Source organism: Mesoplodon mirus (genome assembly GCF_964341445.2).
Source record: "Mesoplodon mirus genome assembly, chromosome: 15".
NCBI classification, from domain to species: Eukaryota; Metazoa; Chordata; class Mammalia; order Artiodactyla; family Ziphiidae; genus Mesoplodon; species Mesoplodon mirus.
The window spans coordinates 48,227,723-48,254,808 of record NC_138991.1 but is presented as its reverse complement, the minus strand read 5'-3'; the positions used below and the strand labels follow the sequence as shown (position 1 = coordinate 48,254,808).

At 48.1% G+C, this 27,086-nt stretch overlaps 1 protein-coding gene across 3 annotated transcripts; it reads left to right on the top strand.

Annotated features, from left to right (window-relative positions):
- Nucleotides 1-11: 11 nt before the first annotated feature.
- SCNN1G (sodium channel epithelial 1 subunit gamma) lies at nucleotides 12-25,477 on the top strand. 3 transcript variants are annotated; one of them, XM_082644940.1, is made up of 13 exons: nucleotides 12-77; nucleotides 3,404-3,751; nucleotides 5,672-5,981; nucleotides 7,443-7,633; nucleotides 8,627-8,730; nucleotides 11,282-11,445; nucleotides 19,478-19,576; nucleotides 21,122-21,239; nucleotides 21,812-21,890; nucleotides 21,974-22,031; nucleotides 22,220-22,278; nucleotides 23,643-23,718; nucleotides 24,009-25,477. In XM_082644940.1, exons 2-13 carry the CDS (start codon nucleotides 3,435-3,437, stop codon nucleotides 24,387-24,389), a joined length of 1,956 nt encoding a protein of 651 aa, XP_082501066.1. In that variant the 5' UTR covers nucleotides 12-77; nucleotides 3,404-3,434; the 3' UTR covers nucleotides 24,390-25,477. The 3 variants fall into 3 exon arrangements, 2 of the variants coding, with proteins under 2 accessions (XP_082501066.1, XP_082501065.1); XR_014296086.1 differs by lacking the exon at nucleotides 12-77 and having other exon boundaries at nucleotides 3,304-3,751; nucleotides 22,188-22,278; nucleotides 24,009-24,052; XM_082644939.1 differs by lacking the exon at nucleotides 12-77 and having other exon boundaries at nucleotides 3,304-3,751.
- Nucleotides 25,478-27,086: the final 1,609 nt, after the last annotated feature.

Sequence of the window (27,086 nt, the reverse complement as noted above, 5' to 3'; positions counted from 1 at the left end):
CTCGCTGTACGAGGAGCAGAGCAGAGCGTACCCGGATCGTGCACACGCTAGCCGCGGACCCTTCGGAACTGAGTGAGGTGAGCCCAGCCGGGTCGGGTCGCACCAGCTCGGGGGTTTCAGGCACCGGAGTGGCCTCGGGGTCCCTGGGCTTCCCGGACACTGTCCTCCCGGTCGGCGGCGGAGCGGGCATCAGCCCGGGGCTGCCTCCCGATACCTGGGATGCTGGGACACCTTCCCAAGTCCATTCGGTCCAGCTTTCTGCTGTCTGCCTTCGCCGTGGCCCGGGACGCAGAGCTGGGGCGGGAGACGTTTCTGAGTTACTCAGAAACCGGGTCTGGGGTGTCCGGGGCCGCGCCCCGCCTCGTCTCTCCACCCAGCACCCGCTCATTCCCTTCCTGGCCTTGGTGAGACGCGTGGACCTGACCGCGATCGTTCCTTTTCCCCTCTGGAATGTTTTCTCTGTGGTGACTAGGGTTGCAGAATGTAGCAAACACTTGAAGCGGGTTGGTTGGGTTCTCTCCGGCGGCCTCAGCGCGGCTGCCCTGGGGCAGACGTGGTTCCGGTCTCTCGGCGCGGGGAGGGCAGGGGCTGCAGAGTCGCCCCCCGGGAGGAGCGCGGGTCTGGCGCCCAGAGCCCAGTGCTTGGGTTCCATCACTGAGGTCTAGGGGATAGTTGAGGTCGGGAATGGGCGAGAGGGGTGCAGTAGAGAATCCTGAGGGACCCCGGAACTCCAGAGAATTCTTTTAATCCTTCCTCCCGGTGTGGCACTGGACAAGCTGCCTAAACTCTGCACTTCAGTCTTCTCCTCTGTGCCTCATATAATAATAATGGGGATTAAATAAGGTAATGTGTGGAAAGAGGAGGAGGAGGAAGTCTGGGGGTAGAGTAAGGGGTCAGTACATGAGAGCTGCTCTTATTTCTGTTGTTCGTGCTGTTGCCGTTGTTACTGTTATTATTATTATTATTATTATTATTTGAGAAGCAGTTTGTAGTTAAAGACATGGTTTCAAATCCCAACTCAGCCACTTTCTAGGGTGACCTTGGGCAAGCTACTTAACCTCTCAGTGTCTCAATTCCATGTGTATAATGGGGAAAATTATGGTGCCTATCTCAGAAGATATTTGTGGAAATTAAATGAGTTAATACCTGGAAAGTGCTTAGAAGAGTGAGTGCTGGGTGTCAGCTACTAATTCTTCCACAAGGGCATCATGTTTAATCAAGCAGTATAACCTAAAGGTAGCTACAACCTCGCTTTGTTTATAAGTTGAAATATTATTTGTGTGAACATGTGTATGTTTTATGCTGTGCAAGATGGGTTCCCTTCTTTCACCTGTGGTTTCACTAACATTGGTGGCTGATCCACTGGGGTCAACGTAGTCCTGGGGAAGGGGCTGACGGGGCAGAGGGACCCCAAGAGTTATCTTCAGTGAGAAAATGGAGGGTTTGATGACAGAAGCTTCCAGAATCACAGTTTCTGTTGAACATTCACAGAGGAGAAAATCTTCCCTGGGTTGCAGTGTTATTTGACAGGAAATTGTACCTGGATCTAGGTTTCTTAAAACAAACTCTTGCTAATTTTTGCTTTTGGATTGTAGTGAGAGAGGAGATGAGGATGGGCAATATTTTAAATGATAAAACACAGTGAATCACATTCTTCTTGCCAAGAGGCTTCTTGCATAATTTTGAGGGTCAGACATCACAGCAAGATCATATACGTCTGTGGAGGGTTCGAGTGGTCTGGCTGTCTTTGGATGTCTCACCTTCCTCCCACAGCACTCTACATCCTTGCCATCATAAACCTGAAACCCACTAACATCATTCACTTGAAAGCCTCCCACCTTTGCCCCAGCTCCCGATTTTGGATAATAGCCCATGGGTTCAGGGTGGAGAAAAAGTATTTCCTCAATGCCAGAATCCTGCCTGAAGAATGTGATGGGGCAAACTATAGTCTTTGTCCCAGACCCAGGCCTTCTGGGGGGCATGGGGACTACCCTGTATATCCTACTCCAAATTCGAGTATATCCTAATTTGCCTCGGTCACCTACGGTAGGCACAGGAAACAGAGTTTCCATATTCCCCCTCCCCAGTACCAGTGCTCACCAATACTAGTGTTAGGAAGTGGCCACACTACCTACCCAGAGTTTAGAAATTAAATAGCTCAGGATTCCATCTCTTTCCACCCCTCATTTTAGTCCCACGGACTGTTAATTAACTGTCTTGGGGAGGGGGCAGCACCCAGCACAATACCAGGCCCCTCAAGATTCCAATCCAGCGCCTCCACTTACTAGCTGTGTAATTTTGCACAAGTTACTCCTCCTCTCTGAGCTCATTTTCCTCCTCTGTAATCTGGAAGTAATAATAGTATGCCTACCTTATGGCTTTGTTGAAACATGAACTGAAATATATAGAGAGATTATATATATTTGGAGAGAGATTGATTATATATATGATATATGGAGAGAGAGACTGTATGCATTTGTGAGGCTAATGAGACTATATATTATTTTAGTTCATTTTTTAAAAGATTATTATTTCACATTGTAAAGTTTCTGTAATTCAGGTGCAGCATGTATATTGATAAACGCCGTCATTTGCTTTCCAACACTCTTCCCCGGACAAAGTTGTTATTAAATCAAAGTGTATTCTCCAAATTCTCTTAGAATCAAGGAAATATGGCATGGTGCCTGGCAAATATTAAGTGGTCAATATTTGTAGGCTATTATTATATCAGGTGCTCTAGAAACACTAAGGGCTTGACTGTAAAGAGAAGTGAAACAGAAATGAAACAGAAACACTCCACTTGCAGTAAAGCAGCTGAGAAAAGGCTGGGAAGATATGGCTGGGCTGGGAAGGGACTGGACATGGTCTAGGGTGGCTGCCCGGAAATTCCCTTGGCAGATTTTATCTGTTAGAATCGATTTGCAAGGTGCTTGCTCTGTGCCAGACGCTGAGCTGGGCACCAGAAGGCAGGGCAAGGCAGGAACGATGCCCTAAGGAAGGCAAGCTAATGGAGACACTAAAATCAGACCCCTCGATGCTCTAATCACGATGGAGCTTGATAAGAGGGGTGTGGAGGCTGGTTGGGATGGGGTTGCCCTGAGGGTTCCTGCTCCAAGCGCCCAAGGGGAAGGTCCTGCAAACCGTGTGGTGGTTTCACAGGTTACACCTCACCCAGCCTCCACACAGCTTGGCCTGGGGGCCACAAGAGAAGGAGGCAGCTCTCTGGCAGCTGTGGTGGCCCAAAAGCAAATATCCTGGAGCAAGGGCCAAGGCCTCAAAGCAGACTGTCCAGGCCAGAGGGAAAGAGGAAGCCAGCCTCTGAGGACATGAGGGCTGGTGTTTCCCAGTGCCCAGCCTCCAGTCTGTGCCCACTCACCTGCTTTTTTTTTCTCTGCCCCTCCAGCTTGTCTGCCCCACCAAGTCCCATCTTCACCATGGCTGCTGGAGAGAAGATCAAAGCCAAAATCAAGGAGAATCTGCCCGTGAGGGGACCTCAGGCACCTACCATCAAAGAGTTGATGCGGTGGTACTGTCTGAACACCAACACCCACGGCTGTCGCCGCATCGTGGTGTCCCGCGGCCGCCTCCGGCGCCTGCTCTGGATCCTGTTCACGCTGACAGCCGTGGCCCTCATTTTCTGGCAGTGTGCCCTCCTCATCTCATCCTTCTACACCGTCTCTGTCTCCATCAAAGTCCACTTCCAGAAGCTGGATTTTCCTGCTGTCACCATCTGCAACATCAATCCTTACAGGTAAGAGGCAGGGACAGGGAGGGGGGTCACGCCCCCTGCAGGTGCCAATGCCCCTCCCAAAGGTGACACACTCCAGCCTGCAATCATGCTTTTTAGAAATTTGAATTCATTGCCAGTGTTGGGAAACTGCCCTCTCCCAGGTTTGAAATCTGTACCAAGGTTTCAGTCATCAGCTACTTCTGAGGATGGGCTAGCTCAAGGAAGGCAAGAGAGGGAGGCTGCAAGAATCACTTTTGCTTGGTGGTTGGGCCTGGAATGAACTAGCATTCCTCCTACCCTGGAGATACATACACACACACACACACACACACACACACACACAGAGTTCAGCTTAGCCATTTCCCCTGAGCTCTCCAAGCTCACACCCTCACTCTCCCCTGAATGTGAGCTGGAGGCTGACTCAGACATGACACCTAGGTGACTTCCAGAAGCATCTCAGCTCATCTGAACGAACCCAGCCCCACTAATTGAGATCACTGAGCTCTGGGCAGGATCAGCCCTTGGTACTGCCCAATTGTCTGCTGCAGGACCTGTTCTAAATGGGTCATTGGAATCCTCAGGATTATTGAAAACTGATCTGTGAGGCACATCAGAATCTGGCAGAATTTGTCAGAGCAGGTGTGAGGGTGGGGAGAAGGGAAGAGCAGGGGAGGAAGACCATCAAAGGGAACTAACTCGTCCAGAGTCATCAATGAGTTGATGGCAAAGCTCAAAATCAAAATCAGGTCTAAACTCATCCTCCACCTCAAAGTCTGTCTTTCTTTCTTTCTCCCTTCCTTCCTTCCTTCCTTCCTTCCTCCCTCCCTCCCTTTACCTCACCCTCCCTCCTTCCCACCCCCCTCCTTTCTTCCTTTCATCCATTGTTCCATAATCTTTTACTCAGCATCTACAAATTGTCATTCACTGTGCTAGATTCTAGGGCATGGAAGTGAATGACCCAAACACAGTCTTTGTCCTAGTGCAGCTGATGTTGTAGTAGAGGATTGAAATGTTAACAAATATAATTACACTAATAAAATTAATAACAGTGACCATTTAATAGCATATATGTGTGTGTGTATATATATGTATATACATACATACATACACACAGAGATACATGGATGGATTGATATAGATAGATAGATAGGTAGATAGATAGAATAAACTCATTGACTCTTGCCAATAACCCCATTTTACAGGTGGGGAAACTGAGACACAGAAAGGCTAAATGGCTTGTCCAGGGTCACACATCCAGAACCAGAATGGGGAACTGGAGTCCAGGTAGTTTGGCTCTGGAGTTTATACGTTCAGTCACTATGCTGTGTGGCCTATGCCCCTAGCAAGGGAGAGAGAGAGTGGGGAGAGTTAAGAGGGAGGCCAGGACCATCTGGTATTGTGAAAATTAAAAGATGGTGTTGTTATTCTTCATGTCGTCAACTCCCAGATCACGCTTCTGTGTTCTTGGGGGCTGTCAAAGTAACAGTTATACCTCTTCCCTCCCAGCATTGATTCGAGGAGAACCCATGGGCAGGGGCAAGTATGCTGGGTAGAGACAGAGCCTGCCCGCTGGGGAGACTCCTGGTTAGCAGTTATTTACTTGTCTTCACTGTGGCTGGTTTATGGGAGGCACCTGACAGTCACCACTCCAGAAATGCTGGTTGGGGCAAACTCATCAACACACCCTGAGAGCAAGCAGACAGTGGTGGCAAAGGTGAAACCACAGGAAGTCACACAAGGGTCATATGGGAGCCTGCCCCATTTACTTGAGCCAGTGGTCACATTGGAGGGGGCAAATTATAAAAGGCCTGGTTTTCTTGGCCAAGGGCTCTGAGGTGATGGGCACAGGCTGACGCACATTGATGGAAAGCAGCATGGGGAAGTGCCAGCTTTCTGCCAGAGGGGTTTCCCATCCCTGACTCCCCCTTCCCACCTTGACAGGTACAGTGCTGTGCGGGACCTTCTAGCCGATTTGGAACAGGAGACCAGAGGGACCTTGAAGACCCTGTATGGCTTTTCAGAGATTATATCTCGGAAACGCCGAGAGGCAGAGTCCTGGAGTTCGGCCAGGGAGGGCACAGGGTCGAAATTCCTCAACCTGATCCCACTGCTGGCCTTCGATAAGGGTGAGACAAGCAAGGCAAGGGACTTCCGCACAGGACGGAAGCGGAAAGTCAGGGGCAGAATCATTCACAAGGCATCAGACGTCATGCATGTCCATGACTCCAAGGAGGTGGTGGGATTCCAGCTGGTAAGATGCACATCCTCCCGGTTTCGGGGAATGGGATGGGATAGTGGGTCCAGGGAGGTTTCTCCTTTGCCATTAGCCCTATAGTCCCACAGGAAGAAACACACTCAGTTAGGGTGAATCGGCTGTAAGCAACTGAAACTGATCCAGGCAATCTTAAGATAAAAATGTCTTAGAAGGTAACCAGTAGCTCATGGAGGCCTCTTGAAGGACAGAAATTAGGGAAGATCCAGGAATCCCGGTGGCAAGAAATGATGAAAAGTCGTTTCAGATACTGCTACTGGATTAAATAAGCTTCAACTGTTTTCAGTCGTTTTGTTAATCCAACCATAAAGATGGATTCAGATCCCATTTGGGGACTATCTGATTGGCCAAGTTTGGGTCACCTGATGGCTCACAGAGGGTAGGACATCTTGATGGACAGTCTCAGCTGACTGTATCCAAAGGGTGGAAGGAAATTCTACCGAAGCAAAATTGGAGTGCAGATACCAGAAGGAAGAAAACAGATAATGAGCAGCAGAAACACAGTGTTCCCAGCAGCACTTGCCTTCATGGGGTGCTAAAGATTGACTTCTCATCTCTCCTTCTTGGTCCCATCTGAGGGACTCTGAAGAAGCAGCCATTCACCAAAAATGAATTCCATTGCCTTCCTGGCCAAACTCAACCATCACCCTCCTCTCTGTGCCCCAGCCACCTCTGCAAGATGAGAACTACCTCCACTTTATAGTCTTGGTTGCTGATTGTGAGACCTCATGGCTCCAGTTGCAAATCCTGGGGGAAAATGGCCCTTTCTCTAAATCACTGAGCCTTTTTGAAATCTTCCTGGGTCCTTATATAAGATAAAGTTCTCCTTGATACCAAAATCCATCCTTTGGTGTCCATCTTTTAGGAGAGTTTTCAGGCCCTGTGTGATGAGAACATCTGGAATATACCACAATTTCCCTATAAAACTCTCATTATTATGTATTTTAAATGCTGGTCCTCCCAACTACCATGTGAGGTGGGGAAGGATGGTATTTTGGTCAACATTTTGTAGGTGAAATAATGGATAGGTAATGCCTTGCCCAAGATTCTGCAGAGAGGTCGTAGCAGAGTCTGGGGTAGAATCTCTATTTCTGAACTGTTGATCCAATAAGAAATGGTGAGAGTTGGGTGGGAACTCAGTAGCCATAATCAGTCGAAGCCTGGATGTCTGGGGACCCTGAAGAAGCTGATTTTGCTTCTCGCTTGGTAGGGAGTCATGAGAGTGAGGCTCTGTGTCCTTCCTTACTCAGCCCCTTCTTGGTCCTTGAGGCTTGAGGATGATGTGTCCCAGGCCCCAGAAGTGAGAAGAAGCCCATTCTTGCCCTAGATATCCCTCCTGTTCCCCTGAGTGTTTGATCTAGAGTTTCAGTTCCTGACAGTCCTTCTGAAGGCCGCTGGTAGGGCTGATAGTTTCATCCTGGTGTCTCCTCCTATTCACAGTGTCCAAATGACACATCCAGCTGTACAGTCTACACCTTCAACTCGGGGGTTAACGCCATCCGGGAGTGGTACAAGCTGCACTACATGAACATCATGGCACGGGTGTCTCCGGAGAAGAAAATCAACATGAGCTACTCTGCTGAGGAGCTGCTGGTCACCTGCTTCTTTGATGGGGAGTCCTGTGATGCCAGGTCAGTAGGGGAAGGCTGCTCTCTCAGCTCCAAGGACCAGCGGCTCTGAGTGCTGGGCTCCTTGCATGCACCTGAAACTCAACTAGAGGTCTTGGGAGCGACAGGTGCTCTCCTCACTGACCCTGAGTTTTGGAAAATGACTTATACAGGAGCTCAGCTCTAGAGTCAGTGAGGAAGGTGGAGATGGTGTAGAGTCAAAATATCCTTAAATTCATTAAATTACTCACAGAAACAGAGTAGTTGATGGTGGACATATAACCTTGTATATTACCGTCACACATACCAGTGAGAACCACTGATCTAGTACAGGAAGGAAAGAAGAAAGGGAGGAAGGAGGGAGGGAAAGAAGACGGAGGGAAGAAAGGTCTATGTACAGATGTGTGAACTTTCAGAACTTTCCACCTTTAAGATAACACTCATATTCCTGGTAGAGATTGGGCAGTCATGGGACATTCTAAAGTGTTCCTGCTTATCTGAAGGGCTTTCTTCATTCTTTTGAAATACTAAGCCTTTCTATATGTTAGTTGATATACTGACCCTTGTGAAAACTGATTGATTGGAATCGTGTCTCCCTGAAGGTTGGGTTCTAAAGTCAGTATAAGGACACATATGATGTGATTCCTTTTCTGAGGATCATCTGCTAGGAATTGGAATGGAAAAAAGTCAAGTGTTGGCTGAGAAATTCAAGAGTAGAGGAAATGGGGGGCAGATATATTGGCACAAAGAATGCCAAGTCAGGATGGAGATGGAGGTGAGAAGATTAAGAGGGAGAACAGAAAGCAGAGAGCGGTTCTACATCAACATGTGTCAGTTGGACGAGGGGCCTTGTTCATCATCTATCAGAGGAAAGATGGGGGAAGTAAGTCATGTCTATCATCCATTGTCCACAAAAGGGAGCTGGCCCATTAGCACTGCCCATTTGGACTTCAGCTCAGGTGCATGAAGGGAGTTCCCAGCATGGCCCTTTTCTGACCTGTATTCTCCCCCAAATAGGAACTTCACACGTTTCCACCATCCAATGTATGGGAATTGCTACACATTCAACAATGGACAAAATGAGACTATGCTCAGCACCTCCATGGGAGGCAGTGACTATGGTAAGGAAATCTGCACCAAGGAGACCCTGGGGTGCTCTAATGGCAAGCATGCTGGCAGCAGGACAATTGGGGATGCTTTAGACCTTCCAGAGATGCAGGCTTTCCCCACCTGGGCAGAAACTTGGGGCACAACTTTTCTTCTTGCAGTGTTTCCATCAACATCCATATCAGTTCTTTCCTTCTTCATCAGAGTCTGTTTTCCTTTTTGACATCTCCTCTTTGCTTTTGAGAGAGTAACAGGGACAACCCTGGGGTTTCTTCTCCCAGGGAAACCACTCGGGTCTAAGCTTATAACTGGAGTGAGTAATGCTGGGCAGGGAGCTTCCAGATGGACTTAAATCCAGACATGCTGAACAGGAGATTAGGGAAGGAAACACACCTTTATCTTGGTTAAGATGACAGATTCTGGAGCCAAAACCCAGCTCTGCCACTCACTGTGTGACCCTGTGCAAGTTACACCCCTTCATCTATAATGAGGGAATAATAATAGTATCGATGATACAAGGTAATTGAGAAGACAAAATATAAAAAGCACTTAGAATAAGACCTGATACACACTGTATTCGTTTGGTTGGGCTGCCATAGCAAAATATTACAGATGGGTGACTTAAACAACAGAAATTTATTTTCTCACAGTTCTGGAGATTGGGAATCCATGGTCAAGTTGCTGGCAAATTCCGTTTCTGTTGAGGAGTCTCTTGCTGGCTTGCAGTTGGCCACCTTCTCTCTGTGTCCACACATGGCCTGTCTTCTGTGGAGAGAGAGAGCTTTGTTGTCTCTTCCTCTTCTTATGAGAACACTAACCCTATGGGATTAGGGCCCACCCTTATGACCTCAGTTAACCTTACTTACCTGCCTAAAGTCTGAATCTCCAAATACAATCACATTGGGGATCAAGACTTCAACATGTGAATAGGGTGGAGGGGGCAACCTGAGGGCAGACACAATACTCAGTCCATAACACATACACACAACAAATGCTGGATGTGGCTGTCATTACTACCATGACTACCGTTACTACCATTGCTGCTGCTACCCCTATCACCACCAATAATTACTACCTCCAGTATTAGGTTTACTACTACTCTACTACTGTGACTTTTGTAGAGAAGGCAGGAACTCAACAGACTGGACTGGTTTACCTACAAGAGGAATTCCTGAAAGGTCCTAAACAAAGTGAACATGGTTTGATATATAGATATGCTCCTACAAGGAAAGGCAAGGTCCTGTCATGGAGGAAAACCCACTTGGACTCCTCATCTTTGTTACTGTATTCTCTGTGTTCTTACCAAATCTGCAAGAAATCATAATTCAGGGCACACACATCAGTGGGAAGAAGTAGTCTGGGAACTGGTGCACAATCCTGGCTCTGCTGCATGTGGGCTGTGTGACCTTGAGCAAATCGCCTCCCCACTCTGGGCTTTGTTTCCTTTACTTACAAATAGAAGAAGTCAGAATAACTCTCAAAGTTCTCTTCTTGCAACTCATATAGGCCCTGCTCTCATTTGTTCACCAAATGTTTATTGAGTGTCTTCTGTATGCCAGGCCCTCTTCCAAGTCTTAGGGACACAGTGGTGAATAAGACAGATGCCATCTCTGCTTTCAGGGAGCTTGCATTTTGTTGCAGAGAGACAGATAAATGAGTGAACAAGCACATAGATATTATCTGGTTATCAATCCTAGTGAGCGCTATGAGGAAAACGTGCAAGGGTAGAGAGAGTGGCTGGGGCTGAGATGGGGGGGTTATTTCAGATAAGGAGGTCCAGAAAGGCCTCTGGGAGGAGGGTTATTTAAAGATGGAAAATACGCATTAAGGTCCATGGAAGAGCATTTTGGGCACTAGCAAGTCCAAGGACCCCAAAAAGGAAATGGATTTGGTAGCTCCAGAAACAGAAAGAAGACCAGCGTGCTTGGAGCTTCTTGATGGAAGGGGAGAGTGGAATGAGGAGGGAGGCATGCATCATCATCTGCCTGAGAACCACAGTCAGGTTTCTGGACTTTATTCTATGGCATCCCCATGTATGCAATGAAATGCCACTAAAGAGTTTCAGGCAAGGGAGTGACCTGATCTGATTCCTGATTTTAAAAGGTCCCTCTGGCTGCTGGGCTCAGATTAGACTGCAGGCGCAAGAAAAAAAAGAAAGAGTGGGAGCAGGGAGAGGAGTTAGGCCAGTGATCGGATTCACCACTGGTGTCTCTCCCCGAGGGTTTAAGCAGCCACAGCTCTGTGTGTCCCTTTGGGTGCCCAGCAGAACTCCCCATCTCAAAGAACCACATGGAGATTCGTGTCTTAGGCAGGGTAGTAGTTTTGCTTATACTTAGCAAACCTGCAGTAGTGACACTGTTTCTGAGCCCTATTTTGTGCTAAGCCCTGGCGACAGAGCAGTGAACAAGTCAGGCTGGAGTTTCCAGTCTCACCCTTGTCTACCTTTCACTTGTGGGAAATGCCTGGGTCTTGGTTTTGAGACTCCCAGAGCAGTGGGAGAGGTAGGCTACCACCAGGGAATGGTCTCCTGGCTTTTGACCACAGCAGGCTGCCTTATCCTCCCAGGGCTGCAGGTCATCTTGTACATAGACGAAGAAGAGTACAACCCCTTCCTGGTGTCCTCCACTGGGGCTAAGGTGATTGTCCATCGGCAGGATGAGTACCCCTTCATCGAGGATGTGGGAACAGAGATTGAGACGGCCATGGCCACCTCCATAGGGATGCACCTGGTAAGAGAATATTCTGAATCCCGTCAGCTTCATGAGGAGGACAGATTTTGTTGAAGGATAACAACCAGTGAGGGGCAGCTTATGGAAAAGAGTGTTGGTTTCAAAAGGAAGCATGGTCTAATATTTTCCAGTGGTTACCCCAGTGGTCATTCTAGTAGTTATACTAAAGGCTGTCTTTGTATGTTTTATATGGATGAACAAGGACAGGATGCCATTTTGGATAAGAATTTAAGGAACCTTCCTTGTTCCAGAGACAAATGTCAGCATTTATGGAACCTGTGCTGGTCAGGCACTAACTATGTATTTGTCACTAATATACATAGAGCAGATTAACACCTTTCTGGGATACCTAGAGGCCACTGGGGCATGTAAACCACTACTGGAAAGTCATTGGGCCATCAAAGGTCTATTTGGACCATCCTACTTCCATCAGTTTCACCTCATTTACCGAGAGCCTCTCCCCTCAAGTCTTTGACCTTTTCTGACCTCACTAGGTGCTGAGAACACTCATACCTGTCAACGAAAGCACATCTGGGCTGCAGACTCCAACCCCTGAGTCAGTCATGCCCAATGGAAGCAGAAGGGCAAGGCGAGGAGTGTGCTCAGATGCCCCTGGCCACACTTGTACGGTCTCTTGTTTGCAGGCCTGGGGTCTTTTTATGCCAGTCTCTGTCTCACTCTGTCTCACTCTCTCACTCTCTGTCTCTGTCTCTTGCTCTATCTAATAGAATAACTATTAAGTACTTATTTAAGGGGAGTATATGCACAAAGTAAAAATCCCAAACAATACAAGGAGCCTACCATGCAGATGTATCTCCCTTCTATCCCTGACCTCTGGTTCCCTCCTTCCTCTGCACAGAGACTATTGCTGCTGCTTCTATGTTTCGCCAGGGATGTGATAGTCTTCTTCAAGCATGTGTGTGTGGGTATAAGCATTTCTCCTTTTATGCAAATACAAAATACTGTTCTGCCCCATTTTTCACTTGATACTATGGCTTGGAAATAGTTCCATATGAATACACATATAGAGTCTGCCTCATTCTTCTTAAAGACCCATAATAGTCCATTGTGTGGATAAGTTATTGAAGCAATTCCCTGTTGATAGACTTGAGATTGTTTCCAGGTACAACTAAAAGCAATGGTGCAATGTGATGTGTAGTCATCAATTGCTTCCTAGAAGTATATCAATCAGTATGCATATTAGCCAAATTGTCCTCCAATAACGTTGTACCCACACGGGTATTAACCAATTTTTAATCTTTGCTAATCTGTCAAGAAAAAAATGGTATCTATTATAATTTTTGACAGTCATTCTTAGTGGCATTTTTTCACCTATTTATGGAGGAAAAAAATTTCCTTGTGGACTCTTTTGTTCATGCCTTTGTTTATATCCAACCTCAGTGTCCCAAATTAAACATATTAGCCTTCATCCCTCACAAATTTTTCCTCCAGAGCAGTCGTTTCCAAACTTGTTGATCAGTAGATTCAGATCTACTGAATCAATGTCTCTGAGAGATGAGCCCAAGGATCTGTATTTTTACCAAACTCCAGTGGTCATTTGAAGAGGCCACAAACTCAGGAACCTCAGCTTTAGAAACCTGAGTAGTTCAGAATGAGAGAAGAAAAGTGTGTCTTCCTAGGAGAAAGTAAAGCTAGGATGACACCAACGCTTTAGCACAGCCATAGATGATGGCTTCAGAGTGAGTTATAAAGTGATATGGTGGGCATTGGGGCTTGTATATTCCTCCATCATCTATTCATTCAACAAGCATTTTCTGAGCACATCCTGTGTGCTAGATGCTGGGGCTACACCAGTGCCCCAGGACTGTCGCTGTCCTTTTAGAACTTAGGGTCTAGCAGAGAGAATCAATAACAAAAAATTGCACAGGTGATTAACTCTAATCATCATAGGTGCTAAGAAGGAGAAATACAGGATGCATGAGAGCATATCACAGAGATGCCTGATTTAGGGCTTTTTAATAGGGAGAAGCGGGGAGTTCAAGGGGTGCTTTCCTGAGGAAGTGCTATTTAAGTTGAGACAGCAGAGAAGATAAACTGGCACCTGTGGCTTCAGTGCCTCACCATGTCCCATCAAAGGACAACCCTGGACAAGAGAAAACATCAGGATGGCACATCTGTGAAGCTGTGTCATTTAGTGGCTTTGTTCAATGTGGGAAATTTGTTCCAACATGAGAAGTATTGTGTTCCAACTTGGGCTGTGTGAATGCTGATTGCCCAAGGAAAAATCTTGAGCCCCAACCTGCTCGAACTGTGGTTTGAAAAGACTTTAAGTTACTACCTTTTTTTTTTTTTTGGCCGCACCATGTGGCGTGCGGGATCTTAGTTCCCCAAACAGGGACCAAACCCATGCCCCCTGAATTGGGAGCATGGAGACAACCACTGGACCACCATGGAAGTCCCTTTAGCTTACTACTTAAGGAGCCAGGTCTCTGATGCCTCTGTTCACTGGCAGATTACAAAACTCCCAGATCAGAATAGTGAACATTTTGATCCAACGTTTCTCAGGCAGTTTTATACCATGAAGAAGCACCTGGGCTTTGCAGCACATTCTTACCTTCTGCCTCTCACAGTGTCTGCACACTTAGAGCCTGGGAAAGTACAAGAACTAAGGAATTGCCCTCTGGTTTTCTTCCCTGAGCTTAGAAAAATATTCATCACACTGTTAAGCAAATGCTCTCTTTAGCGATGATGGTAAACAAAGACATGGGTCGGTTTTCTGCTACACTTAATTTGAGATATACAAAATCAAAGCCACAGAGCAGGGTCAGGAAGCTCTAGTTCTGATTTATGAGCATTTAAAACAAAACAAAACAAAAAAACTAGGGATTACTGAGAAGTCACCAGAGAGTCACTAGAATAAGTCCGAACAAACTAGACTTCCTTCCTTTCTTATTTATTTTTTATTTAGTTATTTATTTACTTTCGATAGGCATGTTAAACTGGTAGACTCAGTTTGTTAGGCAGTTGGTTAACTAATCTTCCTTCATTCACGGAGGCATGTGTGTCCAAAGCACTGGATATTCAGAGATGGATACAACAGAGCACCTACCTTCAAAGATTCACCTTTAAGAGAAGATAACATACATTTGCAACGCAGGTCCAAGCTCTGTGAGAACAGGGACCTTCTCTATCTTGTTCCCAGGCTCAGTTCTTAGAACGTAGTAGATCCTCAGTAAATATTGTTGGGTAGATGGATGGATGGTTGGGAGCCAGGACAGAAGCTTTTGGTGAAGGCTTTCTAGGTGATGGATTCTTAAAGGACAATCATCAGGCAAATAGTATCAGGAAAGGCTAGTCCAGACAAAGGGCATAGCAATTACAAAGGGGTCGCAGAAAGGATTTGAAGCCATGTAGTGAGTCATTCTGAAAAACCACTTTGGCTGAAGTGCAATCAAGATACTGGAGACAGCGCAGTATTTACAGTAACACTAGAAAGAAATGATGAGGCCCTAGGTGAGGCAGTGGCTGTGGGGATGAGCAAAAGTGAATGGATGTGAGAGATATTACAAGCAACAGGGTTTGACAACTGAGGTCACTGAGGAAAGGCCTGGGGGATTTAGATTGATAGTTAGGTTCTGGCTTGGGTAGTGGGGTGGATGGAAGTGCCTGGTTCTAAATTAGGGAATACAAGAAGGGTAGGTTTGGGGGAGAAGATAACCACTTCAGTTTGGGACATACCCAAGTTGTTGTGCCTTTGGGAAATCAAGGTGAAAACGTTCTGCCCATAGACGCTGTGAACCTGGAGCTCAGGAGAAAAATCCGGGGGCCATGGCGGGGTTGAGGAGGGGGGTTACCTCTAGCATAATTCTAGACTTGGAAAGAAATGCCATCACCCAAGACCTGAGACAGAATGCAAATGTTTAAGGGCTGAGCAGAAAGAAAATGGAGAAATAGAGGGACCAAAGTAGCAGCAGAAGCTGGAAAGGGTTGGTGTCAGAGAAACGAAGAGGGCTTCCAGGAAGGTATTAGCTAGGGTGCCAAACGCAGTTGAGAGGTCAAGCAAGGTAAAGGGCAAAAGCTGTTGGGTTGGGCGACCAAGAGGTCACCGGTTCTCTGCCAGAGCAGTTTTCAGTGGAAGGAGTGGAACAGAGACCAAAGTACAATAGGTTGGATGACGAATGAGAGATGAGGAAGTGGGCAAGGGCAAATTCACCCAGGGGAGTGTGGAGCCAGGCCCCGGAGAGGGGCGAGACTTCACTGTCATTGCAAATCTTACTGTACATTTTTTTTTTTAAGATTTATTTATTTATTTTTGGCTGCGTTGGGTCTTCATTGCTGCGCGCAGCTCTCTCTAGTTGCGGCGAGCAGGGGCTACTCTTCGTTGAGGTGCACGGGCTTCTCACAGCAGTGGCTTCTCTTGTTGCAGAGCATGGGCTCTAGGTGCATGGGCTTCAGTAGTTGTGGCACGCGGGCTCAGCAGTTGTGACTCGCAGGCTCTAGAGCGCAGGCTCAGTAGTTGTGGTGCACGGGCTTAGTTGCTCTGCGGCACGTGGGATCTTCCTGGACCAGGGCTCGAACCCGGGTCCCCTGCATTGGCAGGAGGATTCTTAACCACTGCACCACCAGGGAAATTTTTATCTTAAAGCATGCACACACACTTCTCTTCATAAGCATATGTATAACAGGGATTAAGGGTTCAGACTTTGAAGCCAGACAACTGTGGTCCAAACCCCAGCTTTGCATTTTGATTGTGTGATCTCTGTGTCTCAGTTACCTCATCTGTAAAATGGGGATGATAATAATGTTACTTCATAGTCTGGTGAGAATTCAATGAGTTGGTTCATGTGAAAATTGAAAACAGTGCTTGGCATGTATTGGGTGCTCCAAAAATATTGGCTATTACTGTACATTTTTTTAAGAAAAGAAATGTGAAGGGAAAGGAAAATATTTGAACCAAAAAGAGGGGGTAGGGAAGATTTTTCTTGTCCTCATGACACCCTTCTGAGTGAGATATTGAGTAAGATATTGATCTGTTCCATATAGTATATAGAAAGTACTAATTATTTGCCATATGTGTTGCAAATATCTTTCCCAGTGTGTGCTTTTATTTTAGTTTTCATTATGCTACTCTTTCACATGCAAAAACATCAGATGTTTACATAGTCAAAACCTTTGTTTTCTTCTTTAGTCACTATGTTTATTGAGGATTTTCCCTCCTTGAGATCAGATACTGAGCTGATTTTCCTTCCGGTTATTTTATTATTTCATTTAATAGTTTAACCCACTAGAATTTTATTTCTGCAGAATGTGAAATGCAGAATTCCTCCAAATTCTTAACAAGTAGTCCTAACTTCATATGTTGCATAATTCTTTTTTCCTCCATTGATTAGAAACGTAAAAATAACTTTTACAATTATTTGTATCTATAAATTATTTTATAACATTACAAATAACTTTTATAATTTATTACAATTTACAAACAGAACAAAAGAAAAATGAGTTAAAACACCCCTAATTTCACCTAGAGCCTCCTGCTGCCACCTGGGCTTTTCCCTGGCACAGTTCATACTTTTAAAGAGGTGAGCTAAGGACTCTGTGCAACCGCCCCCCCCCCCCAGGATTCTCAGAAGGAAGCAGATAGGACCTCATTTTGATAAATGATTCCTGCTCCCCCATACACCCACATACAACACATGTGCACACAGACGCCTAATCACACCTACACATACCTGTGCATGCTACACACATATCTATCTATCTATCTACCTATCTATCTATCCATCTAAACTTGCACACACTCTCACACACACATACATATATACCCATTCTCATTTTGGGGTCCCTAGGGGTCAGGACAGAAGCCAAAATGTTTCCCCACGCTGCCCAGATCAGCACTTCTGGTAAACTGACAGTGAAGTGGGGGAGTGAAAGGCGGCGGGGGAGAGAGAGTGAGAGCAAGCCAGGACTCTGTCCAAGTTCATCTAGCTGTGGCTTTGAGAAGCTAAAGACCTCTCTTCCCCTCTCAAAAGGCCGTTGGCCCCATCTGCCCCAGCCCCAGGTGTTTCAGGAAGTAACCTGAATAACCCAGGAACTCTGAGTTTGATAAGCATCGTTGCAAAGTAAAGGGCCATCGAGTACTCAAAAAGCATAAAAATCACAATATGACTTCTCACATCGGTTTTCTGGAAGTGGTCCATGGCCTGGTTCTCAAAGTAGAAAGAGCCTCAGCCACCTTTGCCAGCTGCACAGGGCTTACCTGTGTGGACGGACCTTCTCCCCTAGATGCCAGGCTGTTGAACTCTCCCCACAGGCAGGTAGAGCCCTGTACCTAGTAGCTGACGCTCTAGGCTCTGTGGACATCCTGGGCCTGGGGGCTCCAAGGGACATCCGATCAGGGAGACTGCTGCTTGGAGAAGCTTAGAGGGTAGCATTGAATGGAGGTGCCCTCGAGGGAAGCCATTGCTTGGCATCTTCGTGCCCAGATCCCAGCCCAGCCCTGGCATGCACTAGAGGCTCTAAATCAGTTTGCTACCCAGCTAGTAGAGGAATGAAGTAAGTCTGTTTATTCTGTACCGACGTGGAAAGACACTCACTCTTTATTATTAGTGAGAAGAGGACATTGCAGGGCAAAGGGAACGTGTGATGTGTGTCTGGATCTCAGGATCAAGATCTGACCTGTTGGAGTGGGTACCTGGGGGAAGAGAGGAAACCAGACGGCTACTTTCGTCTCTGCTTCTTCTGTTTAAAGGTTTTAAAATGAGCACTGTCTTTTGCCCCAGAGGGCAAATTAATTTGCAATTAATTGAAGGAGACTAATGGGTCAACAGATGAATTATAATACAAACAGAAAGAGATTATAGCCACTTGAGATGTCTGTAGTTTCTACCTGCGCCAAACTTCTTGATTCCTTCCCCCCACCCAATCACCTTTCTCTCTGTGCATCCACTCTTCAAAGGAAAAAGAATTTTCTTCCCTCCCATAAATCTGCCATCCATTTGCCCTTTACCCTCCCCATTTCATAAAAGACAAAACAAAACTCTTTGTACACACACACACACACCCCCCAAATCCTAGCTATGATATGGTCACAGTATATTCAGTTGTTATTCCCCCTTGGGAGACATTACCCTTTTTTTTTTTTCTTAATTGGCTTGTCTGGATTGTTCCTTTGCAGTGACAAATATTAAGCTAGAACCAAACGTAGTAAGCCATAATAAAATATAATTTAATAAGGCTTTCGAACAGTGAGTTACCATGCTCTTACCTCCTCTGATCAGGGTATCATTCTGCTCTGCTGGGTATTCTTTGGTCCTCTCTAAGAAAGTCCATTTTTTCAAGTCAACTTCTGGGACCAGAAGACAAGAGGGTAGGAAATGAGTCCTTCACTGAGACAAGGACCCTGTGCAGCACAGTCATTGCTCATCTTTCTAATCCCTCCAGCCCCTCCCCGTGGATTCTCCAGTGGCTCACTACATTCTGAAAACCAAATCCAAACCCAAATTTCTCAGCACAGCATAGGAGGCCGCCATGATTTGGCCTTGGCATCCCTCTCTGACCTCGTCTCCAGTGATGGCTCTCCCTTTTAGCACGTTCCGGCCACCCTGGCCCTCTCCCGCCTCCAGCCTTGCTGCTTTCTCTGCCTAATCCTCTTCCTACCTTTCTTGGCAAGTCCAGCTCTTTGTTGCCATTCCATGTCGAGCCAACATGTCTTTTTCTCAGAGACGTCTTCCCTAATCACTTTTGGAAAGACTGCCCCCTCCTCCCAACCCCTCTAGTCTCTCTACCCAGTTTCATCGATCACTATCAAAAAAGATCCAAAATGATTTATTTGCTTTTTGACCATCTGTCTACCCCACTAGAATGTGAGCTCCACAAGTACATGGAACTTGTCTGTCTTAATCACTGTGGATTCCATAATGCCTAGAATAGCATCAAGCTCCTAGTAGGTGCTCAATAAATATTTGTTAAATGAATGACTGGGTAGCTGCTCAGCTCCTCGAAGCTGCTAGAAATGCCCCTTGTCTGGGTCCTGGGGGAGATCAGGACTGAATGTGTGCTGTTGTGATTACAGACGGAGTCCTTCAAGCTGAGTGATCCCTACAGCCGGTGCACGGAGGACTGGAGTGACGTGCTGATCACGAACATCTACAATGCTACGTATTCCCTCCGGGTACAGACTGGAGGCAGCACCCAGCCCCGGGTTGTGGCCTGGACCCAGGGAACAAAGTTATATATAGGCTGGGGTGTGTCTGGGACTGGGAACTGTGGTTAGAATCCTGGGGTTCATCCAAGGACCTCAAGAGCAAATGATGCCAGCTGGTTCCGGTCCTCTTCAATCCATCTGTAACCAGAGCTTAATTGATTCATTGAGGTTTGCATAGAACAGAATGTACAGCTGAGATCCACTTCCTAAATGGGCCTTGGCGAGTGAGGGACAGGAGGAGGAAGCAGTCTGGGAGAGGCACTGGGTGAGGGGTGCCCTTCACCCACTGATGGCTTTGGGCAAGTTGTGTGCTCCTCAGCAGTCACCAGGGGAGTTTGGATCGGATCAGGGGCTGCTAAGTGGCAGATCCCAGGTCCCTTCCACCCTGCTCACCTGGTTTTTCTGGATGGTGTTTAAAAGTCAGGGAATTTCACAAGAAAACCCAGATTTCTAGCTTCTCTTGAAAAACAAGATCTGGGAACATTGGACCCATATTCCTACAGGATAAACAGTGGGTGGAGTGGCCTTATCAAACGAGATATGTTCTCTGGTTCCCCATGGTCTCCACCACCCGCTAGTGTATTACCTATGTCAACCCTTGAGTGAGATCACCTGTTACCCTGCCTCCTGTTCAGGCAGTCTGCCCTTTGCCTCCCACCAGGACACTAAGAGAGCCAATGAGAATCATCCCAGCAGAAAGAAAGGACCAGGCGCCCTGAGTGCACTGAGTCCACTAGCTTCCACCAGAGCTGAGCTGAGGGGTGGTGGAGACAGTGAGTGAAAAGAGACCAGTAGTCAGACAATGTCTGCTTGTAGGAAATAGAAACACATTCACACTGACTTCAAGACCAGAAAAAAAACGGGGAGGGGGGTGGCGGTCAGCTCGTTGGAAAGATACTCTGGATAATATCTAGTGAGAGGCTACCGTTTAAAAACACTTTACATCTTGCAGTTCATAGTCACAACAACTTCATGAAGTAGGCCTTGTTATACTTATTTCAAAAATGAAGAAACCTAAGCATCAGAGAGATTAAGTAACTTGCCTGAGGTCACACAGCTGGGAGGTAGCACAGCTGGTATTTGAACTCAAGCAGCCTGCCTTCCGAGCCCACACCGTTAGCTTTTATGCTATAAGCTTCATGGATATTATGGTCCCCAGGGATCCAGCCTGGAGGGCTTGGACCTGAGAATCGGAAAGTTGGGGGCTGGGTTTGTTTCTCTCTGTTTCTTAGCACCTGCTCCGAGTTTCCCACTTATATCTGGGTCAGCACTTACATGATGGAAAATGACCACCACAGCTCTAGCTCAACCTGGCCTCCACGTCTGTTTACATTCCCAATAAATTTTCTAGCATTGTCCCTGTGGCCCTATCGGCTGTGACATGAGGGGTACATGTATGTTGTCTGCCAAGGCTGTGGAAAGCTGACCCGCTCCGACTGAGGGATGTAGGGAAGGGGTCTCTGGCATCCACGTGCAAGGAGGTTAAGGGAATTCCTGGGTCTTGTCTTTCAGATCTGCCTTCACTCGTGCTTCCAGGCAAAGATGGTGGAGAAATGTGGGTGTGCCCAGTTCAGCCAGCCTCTACCTCAGGGAGCCAACTACTGCAACTACCAGCAGCACCCCAACTGGAGTGAGTGAGACCCACCCCCACCTCACACACCCCAGGAGCGGGGTCAGCCCAGCCCTGGCAACAGCTAAGGCGCTCCTGGGACCCTGCCCCATGGCCTTTGGCCTGAGGGAGATATTGATAGAGAGACACGACCAGTTTCACTCCTGTCGTGAAGCCTGGCTTGAATTCTACTTTCTGATTAAGGATCAAATGCTACACCCCAGCTTGTGCTAAAACCTTGACCACCTCTGTCAACTCCAGGAGGTAGGAACTATTCATAGTATCCTCTGACAGAACAGGTAACTGAGGCTCAGAAAGGTTAAGCAACTTGCCCAAGGTCACACAGCCAGGGAGCAACAAAGCTAGACCCAAAGCAAGGGCTGCTAACCTGCCCCCGACCCCAACTCATGTTCTTAGCTGTGGCAGTATTCTGTCTCTCAAAATCACAAGCCAGAAATTGTTTCCCGAGAACTAGTGTTTGTAGAAAGTGGAAGGTGAAATCATTAAAAGGAGACTATGGGGGCACCACTGGAAAACCCTAGGAAGGGTCCTGTGACCCCAAAGCTCATGCCACCCTGCACTCTGTCCGTCAGTGTACTGCTACTACGAACTGCACAAGGACTTTGTCCGGGGAGAGCTGGGCTGCCAGTCAGTGTGCAAGGAAGCCTGCAGGTGAGTGGACCCAAAGCAGTGGGATGAGCAGGGCTGGGCTGGGCCAGGCCACCCACCCTCACTCCATGCCCTTCTCCACGTAGCTTTAAGGAGTGGACGCTGACCACCAGTCTGGCACAGTGGCCATCTGAGGTTTCCGAGGTGAGTTCTCTGTCCGCTCTTCCCCCTGGAGCCCTCAGCCTGGAGCCTCATGTCCTGATTGTGTCCTCTGGCCTCAGGGGTGATCCACAGGGGAGGCCTGGGTCAGGGGCTGGGGCTGAGAGGGGAGGGCAGACAGGCTGGCTCTGGTCTCTCCAGGCATCCCCAGGCCACTTCTTTCTCCACCACAGAAATGGTTGCTGTCCGTTCTCACTTGGGACCAAGGCCAAATAAAGAAAAAACTCAACAAGTAAGTTGACCTCCGCCCTGCTTCCTCTGCTTCTGCCAGCCCCCGTCCCAGCCTGCTCACTTGATTCCTCAGTGCCAATCTCCTTTTCATTCATTCATTCATTCATTATTTCTTTATGCAACAAATATTTACTGAGTTCTTATCATAAGCCAGGCCCTGCTCGAGGCCTGGGGCTCTCAAATTTTTTGACCATGACCCACAGTATGAAAATACTTTTTCCATTGTGTCCCATTGAATACATAACTGAAATAAAATTGTCATGAAACAGTACTCCCTTATGATGTACAAAGCATTCGGGCTGCTTCTCAAATGTTGCACACTCGGGTACCAAACCAATTGTTTACATCCATCCTGATTGGTCACAGCACAATTCTGAATGATTAGTGCCCGTATCAGTTGATAAAAATTTCGAATCTCTCTGTGGATGCAATCTGATCTTTTCTATTTCATTTTGTAAAAGGTACTGGTCATAACCCAGTAAGTTTATTTCATGGCTTCCTGATGTATCTTGACCCACTTGGAAAAATACTCCTTTGAGCCATGCAGCTTCTAATTCCACTTGAATTTTCCACATGGAAATTCACTTCCAAGGGACCTTTAGCAAAAATCAGCCAGGGCAGAGTTCAGGGACCTCAGCAGGTGGAGACAAAGATGGGAGAGGGTGGGGGGATTGCCGTGTGAACCTACATCTCTCTGGGCCACTACTGTCTCCACAGTGCCCAGCCCTGGGCCAGATCTTTCTAGGTTTGAATACCAGCTCTGCCAATCATGAGCTGTGTAGTCTTAGGCAAGTTACTTATCCGATCTGTGTCTCAGTTGCCATATCTGTAAAATGGGTATGATTAAAACATACCTGCCTCATAGGGTTGTTGTGCGAATTAAATAAGTTGACTCACATAAGGTTCTTGGAACACATAAAGTTCTTCCAGTGCTTGGCAACGCAGGAAGTGGTCAGTAAATGCTAGCTGTTATTATGGTTGTTATAATTATGACCTTATACCCAGCCTGCCTCGCTCATTTACATCACTTGCCTGTCTCCCATACATGTTTTAGACTGCAATCAAACAACTACAGTGTCAAGGTTTAATGAAGAACACTGTGCTGTGGGAATGCAGCTGAGGGAACTTAGTCTACAGGTGGGGAAATGGTTTTTGAGTGAATGAATGAACCAGCCCCAGGCCAGAGATGTTCTCTGTGGTGCAGAAGGAAACCCATAAACCAGGTTCTAAGACCCTGTGGAGCTCAGAGCCTGGTCCGTGCTGGGGACTGGGCAGGAGAGAGAGAGCCATGCTGAGAGGCTGTCCATCTGGTAGAGTGCAAAGGCCTCCAACTCACCTTGGCCCTGCCTATTGGAATCTTTACAGAACAGACTTGGCCAAACTCTTGATATTCTACAAAGACCTGAACCAGAGATCCATCGTGGAGAGCCCTGCCAACAGCGTGAGTGGCTTCCTTCTGGGACCTGTCCCGGGTCTGCGAGTGTATGCATCTGCCTGGCCTTGGGGAGCAGAGTCAGACTGTGGGGATCCAGCCTGAGCTCGTAGGGCCACCAAAGGCCAACCAAGCCTCAGATAAGGCAGAGTAAGAGGGGACAGGAAGGCTGCCCCCATTTTCCCCCAAACCTGTTCGGGGCCAGGGCTAGCCAGTGACTCCCTTGGGAATTGGGGTCTTTGCATGAAGCCAACTTGGTGGGGGTCCCTCCTGATAGTCTGGCTTGTCCTCCCTTGCAGATCGAGATGCTTCTGTCCAACATCGGTGGCCAGCTGGGCCTGTGGCTGAGCTGCTCCATCGTCTGCGTCATTGAGATCATTGAGGTCTTCTTCATCGACTCCCTGTCCATCGTCGCACGCCACCAGTGGCACAAAGCCAAGGAGTGGTGGGCCCGGAGACAGGCGTCCCCCCGCCCCGAGGCTCCCCCCAGCCCTCAGGGTCAGGACAACCTGGGCCTCCATATAGACGATGACCTGCCCACTTTCACCTCTGCCTTGTGCCTACCTCCGGCCCCAGCAGCCCAGGTGCCGGGCACGCCGCCCCCCAGATACAACACCTTGCGCTTGGAGAGGGCCTTCTCCAGACAGCTCACAGGCACTGAGGTGCCAGCTGAGTCCTGAGGCAGGCAGGGGAAGAGACACCGAGCCAGGACCACCAGCCATGGTCTGAGAACTTAGACCCTGTCTCCTACACCCCCTCTGGGCTTCTCAGAGACATTGACTACAAGTCTACTTTGAACAAGGTGGGGCCTGGGCATGCGCAGGGGACTGTTGGACCCCACCCAGCAATGCTAGCAGCCGCCCAGGATGAGATAGTTCCTGCCGCCCAAACCCTTAGGATATCTGCTACCGAGACAGATGGGGCCGAGGAGACACGGCCGGCCTGGACAAAGGCCAGGAGTGAAGCCCGACAGAGTTCTTCGCCAGATCTTCAGAGGCAAAGACTCCTCCAAAGCCCCGAGCTGTGGGTTTCAGCCACTCCCCCAGCCTGGGCTGGGACCCAAGGATGTGACCTTAGGTGTTGAGGCCTGACAATCACTGCCTGGTGCCAAAGATAGGAAGGAGGAGGCTTCAGGCCTGGAGCTGGAGCCGTTTGTGAATAAACTGCTTAGTCACTGACATTGGGGCGAGGTCTGCTCTGTGCCCTGAGGCAGGAGCTGGCCCAAAGTGCTCGGAGTGTGTGGAGGGGAAGGGTGCATTGGAGGGAGGCCTGGGGGGTGTGACAGGAGGTCCTCACTCCAGGGTGGGTGTGGGACATATTCTGGGCAGCTAAGCCAATGCTCTGGGCCCTTTCCCCAAGCAGAGAAGGGCCAGGGAAAGGACATTGGTGGACACTGCTGTCCAGTGGTAGCACGAGCCATAACGGATTATCTCCTGATAACCCTCTCAGCTGCCCCCCCTCCAAGGCAGACCCCGTACCCCCACCAATGGCCTGCGCCTCACCAACAAGCCAGCCACGGGGACAGCCGCCTCCTGGTGTATTCACACCTTCCAGGGAGATGATAGCTAACGTGTATTAAGCGCATAGTAGGTGCTCAACATCAGCTCAAGGGCAGTGTTCTGGCTGCCGTGCTAAGCACTCACAGAGATTAGCATAGGAGACTGCAAACGACAACACACAGGCCAAATCCTAGTTTTGCTTGTGACCTAAGAGTGAGTTGGATGGTTTTTGGTGGGGGTTTTTTTCATATTATTAAAAATATCAAAAGAAGGACAGTTTGTGACCTGAAAATTATATGCAATTCAAATATCAGTGTCCGTGATAAAATTTTATTGGAACACTGTCACGCCCATTCGTTCACTAATTGTCTATGGCTGTGTTTGTGCTACCATAGCTGGTAGAGGTGAGTAGCTGCAACAGAAACTCTCCAGCCCCCAAAACCAAAAGTATTTATTCTCTGGCCCTTTACAGAAAAAAATACCTGCCAACCCCTGGTCTAGCACAGTAAGTAGGTATCCCACTGTATGGATGAAGAAACTGAGGCATAGAAATGTTGAGTTACTCGCTCAGGGTGACAACTAGGAAGTTGCAGAGCTGGGATTCTAACCCAGGCACTGTGACTCCAGACCACGCCCCCAACCCTCTGCATTTTATCACTCCATCATTTTGCATCCAATCAGTGTCTGTGCCTTTTATGTGTGAGGCTCACGTCAGTTCGGGTGGGAAGAGGGGTAGGCTCCCCACCCACATCCGTGGGTGTGGAGAGGCCCGCATTCAGGTCTGCTTCCCGCTCAAGCAGAGGCAGAAGTCTTGGTGAAAGAGCAGGGATTGGGGGACCCTGCCTGGTCCAACCCAACCTCAGACCTGTGGCTGCCAGAGCCATCTCTGCCCCCTGCAGTGGTTCCTCTGGCCCTCACTGGTGGGGCGCTGCTAGGAGGCATGGCAGCCATCAGGGAGACGGTCACCATGACCCCTGGCTCCCCTGAGGAGTGGGCTCAGAAGCCAGGGCTGATGCAGGCAAGCATCAGGTTGCCAAAGGCAAGAGCCTGGCTCCTGTCCATGCTGGGCTGGGGTGGCCACAGCCAGTGCCGACAGGGAACTTGCAATGGATGCCTGCCTGGGCATTGCCCAGAGAGAGATTCCTCCTCCTCCCCAAAGCAGGAGGGGTGGGGGCCAGGCCCTCAGATTCATGGAATTGACCCGCCTCAGCATGACATCACAGGCAGGAACACTTTCAGCGAGGCTCAGCTTTTGCTGGCTTTGTCAAAGCTGAGGCCAAAAGCCTCTGGAGGCAACAGTCTCCCGTATCTCCCCCAGCATACAGCGCACACCCCACGGCTCAGCCGTCTCCTTCCTGCCCAGCACCAAACCTTGTGCACCTGTAATGCCAAATACTGCCCTCTCTCCGCCTCCACTCATCCTTCCAGGTACAGATATCACCACCTCTGTAAAGTCTTCCCATACTTTCTCTTACCCCAAGAAGTTGGAGCTTTCTCTCTTACAGAATTTCCATCCCCTAATACAATTTCTTATCCATTTATCTGTTTCATTAAACAGTGAATGCTTTGAGGGCAGGAATTGTGTCTTACCTCTCTGTCTCCAAACTGGGATAGGACTGCATACAGTGATGGTATTTTGGGAAAGTTTATGGAGCTAATCAAAACAATAACAATCCTAACAATGGCTCATATTTGATTGAGCACTTATTGTTGGCCAGGGAATCTGCTGAGCACGCCACACACATCAGTTTGTGGAATTCTCACGCACAGGTATTCGTACAAATAAGGAAATGGAGGCACAGGGCACCATCCCTATGGGTCCCATTCTCATGGCCCCAGTCACTAGTAACTGGTGGACACAGGCCTGCCCCAGGGCTC